This window comes from Prionailurus viverrinus, chromosome F1, assembly GCF_022837055.1.
Source record: "Prionailurus viverrinus isolate Anna chromosome F1, UM_Priviv_1.0, whole genome shotgun sequence".
NCBI lineage: Eukaryota > Metazoa > Chordata > Mammalia > Carnivora > Felidae > Prionailurus > Prionailurus viverrinus.
In genome coordinates this window covers 51,786,467-51,799,226 of record NC_062577.1, presented here as the reverse complement: position 1 = coordinate 51,799,226, position 12,760 = coordinate 51,786,467, and the positions used below count along the sequence as shown (strand labels likewise).

At 38.0% G+C, this 12,760-nt stretch overlaps 1 protein-coding gene across 1 annotated transcript in view; it reads left to right on the top strand.

Moving 5' to 3' along the window:
• The window catches only part of ESRRG (estrogen related receptor gamma), a 224,600-nt gene extending 216,638 nt beyond the window's left edge, over positions 1-7,962 (top strand). The window contains exon 7 of the mRNA XM_047840792.1: positions 7,423-7,962. Coding sequence (XP_047696748.1) covers positions 7,423-7,667 — 245 coding nt within the window. The 3' untranslated portion in view covers positions 7,668-7,962. The remainder of the gene's footprint in view (positions 1-7,422) is intronic.
• Positions 7,963-12,760: the final 4,798 nt, after the last annotated feature.

Below are 12,760 nucleotides of genomic sequence, written 5' to 3'. Positions count from 1 at the left end.
GTGTGAGAAATATTTGCGGCAAGTGTCTCTGTGCTTCCAACTGGGTAATAAGCACATAAACGCTCTGCAATTGCTCTCCTTCTAGGGAATGACATAATATAACTTTATTTTCATTTACAGGTCTTAAGATAATGACGAATCCCTTACAAAAAGGTAACTAGCATGGTGCAGATCGTTTATGATACTGTGGAATGTTGAAATATTTACCACCCAAGTTGCTATCAACATTCACTTAAGGAGTATAATTGTCTTATCGCTTCTAGTAAAACAAGTTAGAAAGCTCCTGGATAAGTAGACACCAGAGGGAGACAGAAGGCCTTAAGTACTTGTAGGGAAATAGAACAGGCCTAGCAGGGAAATCTGACCGTGCAAGGTAAATAGAATAATGGTACCAATAATTTGGGATTTATGAAAGGGAAACCTGGAGGAACTATGGACTATGGATCTGTACTTTAACACTTGATATAAATACAGTAGAAGAGTGATTTGTGTGGCCTGTATAAACATCAAAGTCTGGCTCAATGGAGCAAGAAATGAGGAAAACAGCTATCCCAAAAAATACATATGTCTCAGTGGAAAGCTTTAAATCAATTCTGTTCTTCTCATCATAGTTAAGCACAAAATAAGAATTGCTATTGCTATTTCCAGCATTAGAATTATAACCTTTCTGCATTAGGAAAGACCCAAAAAGTTTTTTGGTCTAACCTCCTCCTTCATGTGTGAGCAGCTTCCCCTTGGCATATCTGCCAAGTGTCTCTACAATCTTGCTCAGAATATTGCCTAACTCACTAGTTTCTAGAAGGGACCATTCCATCAGAAGTTTCTCACTGTCCCTATCTCTGTCTCTTTTGTACCATTTTAATGTAAAATAAAACACAGAATTTAACACACACACACACAACCATATGTATAATTTAATGGGTGTTTTATTTTTTTATATTAATTTTTTTTATGTTTATTCATTTCTGAGAGAGAGACAGAGCATGAGCGGGGGAGGGCAGAGAGAGAGGGAGACACAGAATCTGAAACAGGTTCCAGGCTCTGAGCTGTCAGCACAGAGCCCGACACAGGGCTCAAACTCACAGACCGTGAGATCATGACCTGAGCCGAAGTTGGTTGCTCAACTGACGGAGCCACCCAGGTGCCTTTTTTTTTTTTTTAATTTTTATGGGTGTTTTAGTTTTCTATGGCTGCTGTAACAAATTACTGCAAGTTGGTGACTTCACACAATACATACTTATTCTCTTTCTGTTCTAGAGATCAGAAGGCCATAATCATGTTCACTAGGTTAAAACAAGATGTAGACAGAGCAGCAATCCTTCTGGAGGCTCTAGGGGAGGACCTGTTTCCTTGCTTTTTTCATCTTCTAGCGTGACATTCCTTGCATTGCTTGACACGTGGCACCTTCCTCCATCTTCAAAGCCAGCAGCATAGCATCATGAGTCAGTGGTAACATTGCCTCCTTCCGTTGCCTCTCTTTTATAAAGACACGTTTGATTTCATTGACGATCTTCCTGGATAATCTAGAATAATCTCCCATGGCCGATCCTTACTGGCAGCTGCAAAGTCTCCTTTGCCGTGTCAGGTACCATTCAGGTTCCCATGATGGGCTATCTGGATATCTTGGGGGCCATTGTGCAGTCTGTCATGGTGGCTGTATGAGCAAGGAGAAGACACAAAACTTTGCAAGATATCCCAGAAAACCCTCCATGTGTTTCATCCTCATGTCACCCCCCTCCTTTCTCTCAAAAGTAACCACTATCCTGTCCTGTTTTTTTTTATCACTTCCTCACCTTTCATTATAGCTTTATTGCTAAATGTGTATCCTCAGACATAATAGTCTAGTGTTGCCCATTTCAAAACAAATTTTTTGTAATGGATTTTTTTAACTCTCTTTTAATCTAAAAGTTCATCTTTCATTTTCATTTTCTTACAGTTTTTCTGTTAAAGAAGCCAGGGCATGTGACTTGCAGAGTTTCCCACAGTCAGGGCTTTACAGATTGCACACTTCAGGTGCAGTTCACGGTTTCTCTGCCCTTTGCATTTGTGCAAATTGGCGGCTGGATCCAGAGACTTAACCAGACTCGGGAGCAATCCCTATGGCACCTGTAGGAGGTGTGCTGCTCATTTGAGAGGCACATAATGTCTGGTTGTCTCAATGGGATGATAGCAGCTGCTGATGCTCTTTGCCTAAATCTGTTTGTCACTGAGGGTTGAAAAATGATGACTTATAATTTTTTCATCTCTTGTTTTCTTTCAACCACTGGGATACTTACATAAAGTGACGCTTTTGTTCATCTCTTATCTGATTACCAATGATACGGTTTACATAGGAGCTTGATTCTTTCCCGTCATTCACCAGTTTTCAAAACCAAGAATTGATGGCCTGTCTTTTTCAAATACCATTATAACCAAATGTATTTAAACATACTCAGTGGATTTTAATCAATTGCAATTATAATCCTTTTGGAAGCTCAAATTGCCCTCTTTGGGGTCAGCAGGAATCTCTTCAGGTTGGCTTCTGGAATCTTTCTGAATGATTTAGTAATTGTAGATAGTGTCTTTTCTATCCAGCTTAAGATGCTCTGTTCTTACCTTAAATATTTCCCAGCTGAATCCTGGAATCTAATTACAATCTGGGTGCTAGGTTGCTCATTGTTCGTTTCTCCATTCCCGGCTTGGCCATCCTTCCTAGGTCTCTTCAGTGAACAGAACTAGGAACACACACAATTCTAATCTCCTGTGTGTGTGTGTGTGTGTGTGTGTGTGTGTGTGTGTGTGTGTGTGTATCTTGGGGATACCTTGTCACTTAGTTTTGTTTGTAAGTGTTGTCTGTGGGTTTTTAGTTTGGCCATTTAGTTCTATTTTTTTTATGTGCAGATTTGAAGAGATTAAACAATTTTGCTGCCACCACTGCCATCTTCCTAGAATCCTGCCTACCGATTTTTAATTAAAAGTTTATGATTGGCATCACTTTTGGAAATTTAGGATCAAGTATCAGTGCTAATCAAGAGCCAGTTTGCATTGTTATCAACAAATGTCCCTCAATTTCCAGCTGATTGCAACCACGAGAGTCACTGTTAGACATATATTGCATATAAAACTTTTGAGATCAAATTATCTTTTAGAAAACAGACCTTTGCTCACTTCTTTTTCCATCATGTTGTGCTTCATTCATTTAGTGATCAGAGAGTCTCATTGGCTCACCTTTCATTTCCCCTATTCATGTAGGCAATTTACAAACACTAAAGAAATCAACACTTGGGTTCCACAGAAAAAAACGGTTACTCTGAGTGTTGATTTATATTAGGTACTAGACTTTGCTCTGAATATGCTTTGCCTATTTTTAATATTCATTTCCACCCTCAAAATAAGATTTGGAACCATTGAGAAAGTATTGCCAAGAAAATATTGCCAAGAAAATATTGTCTTAAAGACAGCTCCCAGATAGGATTTGGACATTCTGGAGTAGCTGTGCCCATGCCCACAATAGTTAAAATTTTTACCATAGAGAAAGGCAGTATTTTATTCCAGGTGAAATGCAAAAATAAAATCTTCTTCTGCAATGGCTCTGAGTCTCACTGAATTTTGCAACTGTAGGTGTGAGGATATTTAGCTCTCTTCCCAAAGTAAATGGTCTCAGCTAGACATGTTCCTTTAGGATCTCACTTCACAGAGTAAAATATTGGCACTTAATGAGAGGGTTCTATTTTATTACTAAGTGCTGAAATTTAATATATGGGTGACAATGTATGTATCATTTGAATGTTTGTTATCTTTTGAAATCTGGATTCTTTTAGCAGTATGGTTTTATAGTTCAACAACCCTGGCTTGGCCATAGAAGCACCTAGATGTTTAAAACCACCGAAGATGCCTTGGATCTAGCTCCAAGATTCTGATAATAGGCCTGGGCTTGGGCCCAGACATCCTAGTTTTATTAACCATTGACCCAGTGTTTTTAATGTACAGCCTCACCCTATCTAGTTAGTTCATAAGCCTATGATTCCCTTTATTAAATTTTGCTGCTTTTCATTAGCACAAATACCGGGGCTGTTTCCTTTAAAATATAAAGTTAAACAGAAACCAGCACTAACAACCAATGCTAAATAATTCCATAAATTAATGCCAGTTCTATTGAGCCTGGCATAAATGTATAAATGTAGCCAAAAGAACAAAACAGAGATTAAAGCCACAGAGCCAGAACTTGAACTAGGATCCCTAATGGAGATTAATATTTTCTTCAGCAGTCTGCCAGCTGAATCATGGTCTAATTAAATAGTTCAGATTTAGTGAGTTTGCATTTAAAGTATTAGCAGATCCGAGAATGGGTAAAGCTAGAATGAGTTAGAATCTTTTCTGTAAATGGGAAGTTAAATTATCATAGTAATTTGATTAAATCATTTTTAAATCTCTCAAGCTAAATCACAGCCTTTAAAGAATAGTTTGAAGTCTTAATTGCTGTTTGTGAGCATATCTCTCTGCTATTTGTTCTCGCCTCATTTCCTGTGACATCCTATAATATATCTCCTGCTGGGCAAGAATAGTGGGGAAGGCAAGGCTTGGGGCGGGGGCTGAAGTGACTGCAGCTCACTTCCAGCTTTTAGAGATCTGCCATGGAGAAGGACGTTTAGATACTTAGGAACAGGACCAAAGAATGGAAGTTGTAGACAGATTTGGGAAGATCTGAAGAGGACACTTCTAATAATCGGTTCTGTCCCTTGTAAAATAGAATGCTCTACATGCAACTAGAAATGTCTTCATTAAAAATGTTGTAAAGAAGGTTCTTGGTGAAGATGGCAAGTTGAATAACGTGAACTCAGGGGATAATTATAACTCACTTTTTAAAAAAAGGAAATGCCATGTGCAGCATCACACATTCTGGCAGCATGTGATTCAAAGAAACCTGAGTCAAGCCGAACTGTGACACTACCACTGCCACATGAAATAAGGCAGTGTCACCCCAAACAGTTACTTAATATGTGGTGTATTTATCATATTTATTCTGCTTTTTTTTTTGGTCTGATGGGACAAGTTTTTTCGTATTAATTTTGTCTGTGAGGATGCAATTCCTCTCTTCCCCACCCATTTATTCCCATTTTCACGCAGAGTGCTTTGAGTTCCGGGACAGATTGAGTAGGTCCCACCTTATCTCCCTTCCCTTATGTGCAAAGTCTTTTTTCTTTCTTTCTTTCTTTCTTTCTTTCTTTCTTTCTTTCTTTCTTTCTTTCTCTCTCTCGCTCTTTTTTTTTTTTTTTTTTTTTTTTTGGTGTGCTTTTTTGTTTGTTTGTTTTTGTTTTGTACCTGGACACTCACCGTGAGTGTGTGTCCGTGCCCATTTCCCTTCAGACAGCATTTAAGAGTAAAAATAGAAAACAAATAGCCCATGTTGTCATCTGCATGACAGTTTTTCCCTCACTAACGTTACCAACCATTCGACATCTTTGACAATTACGTGTGCTGTTGCTATGAGAAGGCACATAGGAAGTGGATGGGATTGTCATTTCTGAAAGGGTCCAGAGTGAAGAGAAGCCTAGCTAGCAACTATCCATAGGGAAAGGCTAGGTTAAGTACCGAGGAATGTCCTGGGTTCCACTCCACCACCAGCAACATTAACCACGTGGGAGAGTTCCTTCTCTTGGCTCAAACAGGCACGCAGGAGTTGAGTCTTGAGCGGGGAAACACCAATAAGCCTCTCTGTTCCAGATCATTCAAAACTCTTTTAGAGAAGTGTGTTATTAACCACCTAATGTAAATAGTGGTCAGTTTACCAACGATGTGATGAAACAATTTAAAACTGACAGGGTAACAGAAAAAAACAACAAAATACAAACAAGTTTTTAAAACATGTTCCTGGTTACAGCTACCAACGTTTTAATTACTTTGCCATATTTTTTTTTTATCATATGTTTTTAGCCACTTGGTTGTAAATTACATTTCCTCTCTCTTTTGTGTGCGTGTGACCTGTTATTTGAATTATATGAAAGATGAGGCTAACTACATATATCTTAGAGCTCTGCATTCTCAGAGAACGAGAATTATTAAACGTGAAGAATCCCCCAAAGACTCCATTATGTGTAATTAACAGATAAACTGTCATCAGAATCAATAAAACGTGCTAAATGATTCAAACTTGTATATAATTAAGTGTCTGTTTTAGAGCTACAGCGGTAACTTTTCTTTTTCCTCGAATCTCACATTTCTCAAAAGAATAATTGTGGCAACACTGTTAACCCTTTCCTTGCCTGATTGAATTAGATTTTTAAATTAGTCACTTAAAGTTCACCTTCACAAATGTGAAAAATATTTCAGAACTCATTAATCTAAAGACTTCATTTGTTTTTCACTAGAAGCAGGCTGTGGAAAGATGCTTTAAAGAACTGTTACTAGGACACTGAAAATCTTAAACGGACAAGCAATTTACTGTGATTTCTGCCTATTACTGAACATGGTGTCAGATTCAGTGTATTTACATGGTGTTCTTAAAACCTTGCTCATCTACTTTTTTTTTTTTTACTTTCGGGAAATATGGGCTTTTTAAGGGCAAGGTCATAATTTTAGACAATTTTACCTCCACAGGTAAACTATAATATAATTTTAATTTAATATAATTTAAAATATTTAAATTTAATATAATATAAAATAAATTTATATATAAATACATATAATATAATATAATATAATATAAATTTAATATAATATAAAATTATAAAAATATATAATTATAAAATTATATAATTATAAAATTATAAAATTATAAAATATAAAATTATTATAAAATTAAAAGGTCAACTTTTAATAGATGACCTTTGATAATTGTTGAATGAGTGAATAAATACATGGATGAGATAATGAATAAAGTAACCAAAATTGTAATCTCTTAAAAGAAATTCTTCTCTGCTCAGTTTTAGGAGAAAACACACACACACACACACACACACACACACACACACACTTTTAAATAATGGATTTTTTGCAGTAATTTCCATGTTCTCAATCCATACTGGTAATAATCTACAGTAGGGAAATCTAGAGAAAAAATAGAGATTTTTGAAATGTAAACTTCTCTGAGCAAATCACAGGTTAGAATTTAGAGTCGTTCAAGAATAATATTTAAGGGCGCCTGGGTGGCTCAGTCAGTTGAGCGTCCGACTTCGGCTCAGGTCATGATCTGTGATCCGTGAGTGTGAGCCCCGCGTCGGGCTCTGTGCTGACGGCTGAGAGCCTGGAGCCTCCTTCAGATTCTATGTCTCCCTCTCTCTCTGCCCCTCCCCTGCTCATGCTCTCTCTGTCAAAAATAAATAAATAAACATTTAAAAAAATTTTTTTTAATTTAACTTCCATAACTGTAATCTACACATCGGTTGGGGGTTTTTTCCTCACTATTATTGATATTGCTGCTCTGTGTTTTGCTTTGTTGTGCAGACTCCATGCACATAGAAGACGTCGAAGCTGTTCAGAAGCTTCAGGATGTGTTACACGAGGCCCTGCAGGATTATGAGGCCGGCCAGCACGTGGAGGACCCGCGCAGGGCCGGCAAGATGCTGATGACCCTGCCGCTCCTGAGGCAGACCTCCACCAAGGCCGTGCAGCACTTCTACAACATCAAACTAGAAGGCAAAGTCCCCATGCACAAACTGTTTTTGGAAATGCTGGAGGCCAAGGTCTGACTAAAAGTTTCCTGGGCCTTCCTATTCTGCACGCCGAAAAAGGGAAAATAAACCCAAGAGTGATGTCGAAGAAACTTAGAGTTTAGTCAACAACATCAAAAATCAACGGACTGCACTGATAATTTAGCAGCAAGACTATGAAGCAGCTTTCAGATTCCTCCGTATCTTCCCGATGAGTTTCTTTCTACCTTATCTCCTCTCCTTTCTCCCTTTCTTCTCTCATTTCTTTTGCTCTTTTTTTTCTCCTTCCCTTATTCCTCCTTTCCCTCATCTCTTAGCTTTCTTCATTACTGATTCCCACTTGCCTTCATTTCCTTCCTTCTGTCCTTCCTTCCTCCTCCTCCTCTCTTTTCCTCTCTTCCTTCCTCCTTCTCCTTCTCTTTTCTCATCCTTCCCCTTTCTCCTAAATTTCACATATGTCTAGTTGTAAGGAAATTGTCCCTTTCCTTTCCTTTTTCCTTTCCTTTCCTTTCCTTTCCTTTCCTTTCCTTTCTCTTCCTTCCTTCCTTCCTTCCTTCCTTCCTTCCTTCCTTCCTTCTGCTGCTGAACTTCTAAAAGAGGTCTCTAACTGAAGAGAGATGGAAGGCAGCCCTGCCAAAGGATGGAAATCCATAATATGGATGCCAGTGAGCTTGTTGTGAACCATAACGTCCCCAGTGACTAAGGAATCAAAGAGAGAGAACCAACGTACCTAAAAGTACAGTGCAACACAAACAAATTGACTGAGTGCAGTATTAGCTTTCACGGGAGCAGCCTCTAATTAGACAACTTAAGCGACGTTGCATCGGCTGCTTCTTATCATTGCTTTTCCATCTAGATCAGTTACAGCCATTTGATTCCTTAATTGTTTTTTCAAGTCTTCCAGGTATTTGTTAGTTTAGCTACTATGTAACTTTTTCAGGGAATAGTTTAAGCTTTATTCATTCATGCAATACTAAAGAGAAATAAGAATACTGCAATTTTGTGCTGGCTTTGAACAATTATGAACAATAATGAAGGACAAATGAATCCTGAAGGAAGATTTTTAAAAATGTTTTGTTTCTTCTTACAAATGGAGATTTTTTTGTACCAGCTTTACCACTTTTCAGCCATTTATTAATATGGGAATTTAACTTACTCAAGCAATAGTTGAAGGGAAGGTGCATATTATCACGGATGCAATTTATGTTGTGTGCCAGTCTGGTCCCAAACATCAGTTTCTTAACACGAGCGCCAGTTTACCTAAATGTTCACTGACACAAAGGATTAGATTACACCTACAGTGACTCCAAGCAGTCACGTATCTTACGCACTGCACATGGAGAACAGATCCGTAGAATTATCAGGAGTGCGCCTCTCTACCCGGGAGGTACAGTTGCCATACGATTTCTAGCTGCCATGGTGGTTAGGAATGAGATACTGCCTGTTTGCAAAGTTACAGACCTTGTCTCAGAAGGAGCTGTGAGCCAGTATTCACTTAAGAGGCAATAAGGCAAATGCCAGAAATTGAGGAAAAAAAAAAATCATCAAAGACAGCAGACGCCTGACCAAATTCTAAAACCTAATCTTTATGAGTTTATTCATTTAGGAATGTTTGTTTAAATTAATCTGCAGTTTTTACCAAGAGCTAAGCCAATATATATGCTTTTCAACCAGTATTGTCACAGCAAGAAAGTCAGTCAGGTTCCAGACTGTTAAGAGGTGTAATCTAATGAAGAAATCAATTAGATGCCCCCGAAATCTACAGTCGCTGAATAACCAATAAACAGTAACCTCCATCAAATGCTATACCAATGGACCAGTGTTAGTAGCTGCTCCCTGTACTATGTGAACAGTCTTATTCTATGTACACAGATGTAATTAAAATTGTAATCCTAACAAACAAAAGAAATGTAGTTCAGCTTTTCAATGTTTCATGTTTGCTGTGCTTTTCTGAACTTTATGTTGCATTCGGAGACTGTCGTCTTGTTCTTCTTGTGGTGTTTGGATTCTTGTGGTGTGTGCTTTTAGACACAGGGTAGAATTAGAGACAATATTGGATGTACAATTCCTCAGGAGACTACAGTAGTATATTCTATTCCTTACCAGTAATAAGGTTCTTCCTAATAATAATTAAGAGATTGAAACTCCAAACAAGTACTCATTATGAACAGATACACATCAAAATCATAATAATATTTTCAAAACAAGGAATAATTTCTCTAATGGTTTATTATAGAATACCAATGTATAGCTTAGAAATTAAAACTTTGACTATTTCAAGAATATAGATAAGTCTAATTTTTAAATGCTGTATATATGGCTTTCACTCAATCATCTCTCAGATGTTGTTATTAACTAGCTCTGTGTTGTTGCAAAACTTTTTGGTGCGGACACGTTTCCAAAACTATTGCTACTTTGTGTGCTTTAAACAAAATACCTTGGGTTGGTGTTTCATCAGCCTAGTGCTAGGAATACTGTGTATCTATCATTAGCTATATGGGACTATATCGTAGATTGTGGTTTCTCAGTAGAGAAGTGACTGTAGTGTGACTCTAGATAAATCATCATTAGCAATTCATTCAGATGGTCAATAACTTGAAATTTATAGCTGTGATAGGAGTTCAGAAATTGGCACATCCCTTTAAAAATAACAACAGAAAATACAACTCCTGGGAACAAAAAGGTGCTGATTCTATAAGATTATTTATATATGTAAGTATTTAAAAAGATTATTTTCCAGAAAGTCGGTGCAGGGTTTAAGTTGCTACTGTTCAACCACACTATATAGAAGTAAAATAGATGCGATGTATACGTTGTTTTCACTGTATCACATTAAAGTACTTGGGCTTCAGAAGTCAGAGCCAACCAACTGAAAACAGGAGCTGGAGATGTGCGAAAGGAATGAGGTACCAATCTTAGTTTTCAGTTTAAGTGACTCTTGGCGTTTCCAAGAACAAGCATCTCACATGTAGGAGACACGACTTTAAAAGGCAGATCCAAAAGAGCTGCACGGGCTTTGGGGTCAATGCTCATCTTAAACCTCGCTCGAGGTAAGTTTTTTTCAAGTTTCAAGCAAGGCCATTTACTTAATGTGAAGTTTTGGGAAGGTATGAAAGAGTATGTTTTCACCATATGATTTGAACTTTCATTTCGCTTCTTTTAGGTTTGTTCTTATTTAAAGCAATATGATTGTGTGGCTATCCGTAGTTACACTTGTGTTTCAATCAGATCAGATTGTTGTATTTATTCCACTATTTTGCATTTAAATGATAACATAAAAGATATGAAATATTTAAAACTGCTATTTTTCTTATAGAAGAGAAAATGGGTGTTGGTGATTGTATTTTAATTATTTAAGCGTCTCTGTTTACCTGCCTAGGAAAACATTTTATGGCAGTCTTATGTGCAAAGATCGTAAAAGGACAAAAAATTTAAACTGCTTATCATAATCCAGGAGTTGCATTATAGCCAGTAGTAAAAAGAATAATAATAATAATAAAACCATGTCTATAGCTGTAGATGGGCTTCACATCTGTAAAGCAATCAATTGTATATTTTTGTGATGTGTACCATACTGTGTGCTCCAGCAAATGTCCATTTGTGTAAATGTATTTATTTTATATTGTATATATTGTTAAATGCAAAAAGGAGATATGATTCTGTAACTCCAATCAGTTCAGATGTGTAACTCAAATTATTATGCCTTTCAGGATGACGGTAGAGCAATATTAAACAAGCTTCCACTTTTGATGGCTCTTTTGTATTGTGTTTCTTTCTTTTTTGTTCCCCCCACCGAAGAACCGAATCAGTAAACACTGCCCTTTGTCGCTTCCATTCAAAAAGGATCTCTGAGTACCTATTCCCTAAAAATAAAGTAGGACTTTAAATAAGAGCTATATAAAGGCTTGTCAGAATGAATTCTAGGGTGCCAAGAGACATTTTGCATATTTAAGAGTATGCAAAGTGTCTCATGGCACATTAGAATTCATTCTGACAAGCCTTTATATAGCTCTCATTTAATCTTAAAGCATCTCCACATCATCCTGCATTACTCAAAATCATCGCCTCTATGTCAATGTCATAACAGAAAACTTTCTCCCTATTTTAAGATCATATTAAAACCTGCTAGAGATACCTATTATTTCCCTCCATCCACAATTAAATCATGTGCTTGCACGCAGCTCGTCGGCGAGCTGCAGGCTCTCCCGGAGCAGCCGTGGAGTCGCTGGCCAGATTTCCTGAATGGGAAATCAACAGAGACCTTGCAGATCCGTGTGCGCGAGGAGGGGGAGCTGTCTCCGAATTCAAGAGGGTTAAAGGCACTGCTGACAGCAAACGGCCTCCCCTTGCTTTCGTTCCGAGAGGTCACGGCCCTTGTTGCCCTGGGTCAAGCTGCACGTCCACAGGACCCTCCTGGAGCCGTCACCGAGGTGCTAATATGTGCTTTCTTGGCTTCTCTGCCCATCTTGCGTTTTGTCGTTGTGTTTGGCCACCGTATTTCTCACCTTTCAGAGGTGGCCCGTTCTCTCGCACCAGCTGATGACACAAAGGCCACCGAACGCAATCCGATTTAGGGGCATGAGATTACCTAAATCACCAAGATACCCTAGCTAGCAGCATCACTCACGGGTCTCTTCCTCTTTCAATGTCCTTTGAGTGGCAATAGCGCGACAGAGACTCTGAGGTGTTTTAGTTTTGATATTTGCAAAGTATTCGCGGGGACCTGACACCATGCGAGGGACAAGCCCAACAGGAAGAAGCTGCCTGTGATCTTTCAGTGAGGTCCTCATTTAAACACATGTAAGTCGCAGGCGAATGCTTTTAAGAAAAATGTCAGACTTCTCTTGCTGCTTTTTGGAATTCTGAATTATTACGGAGTCACTTTTCTGGTACTGACGTAGTTATCAGAGATGCCTCAGGTGTAAAAGAAAATAAAATAGGATTTTGACATTTTAACATGTTTATTTCTTGATATACAAACAGTGAATACCTCTGACAAACGGCTTGCGTATTTGTGTCAAGGGATTACTTTTCTTTTCACCTGTTGTTTATAAGTCACTTTTGGCTTTAAACTAGTGATTCCCAAACATGGCCACATATTGGAATCACCTGAAGAGCGTTCAGAATTCCTG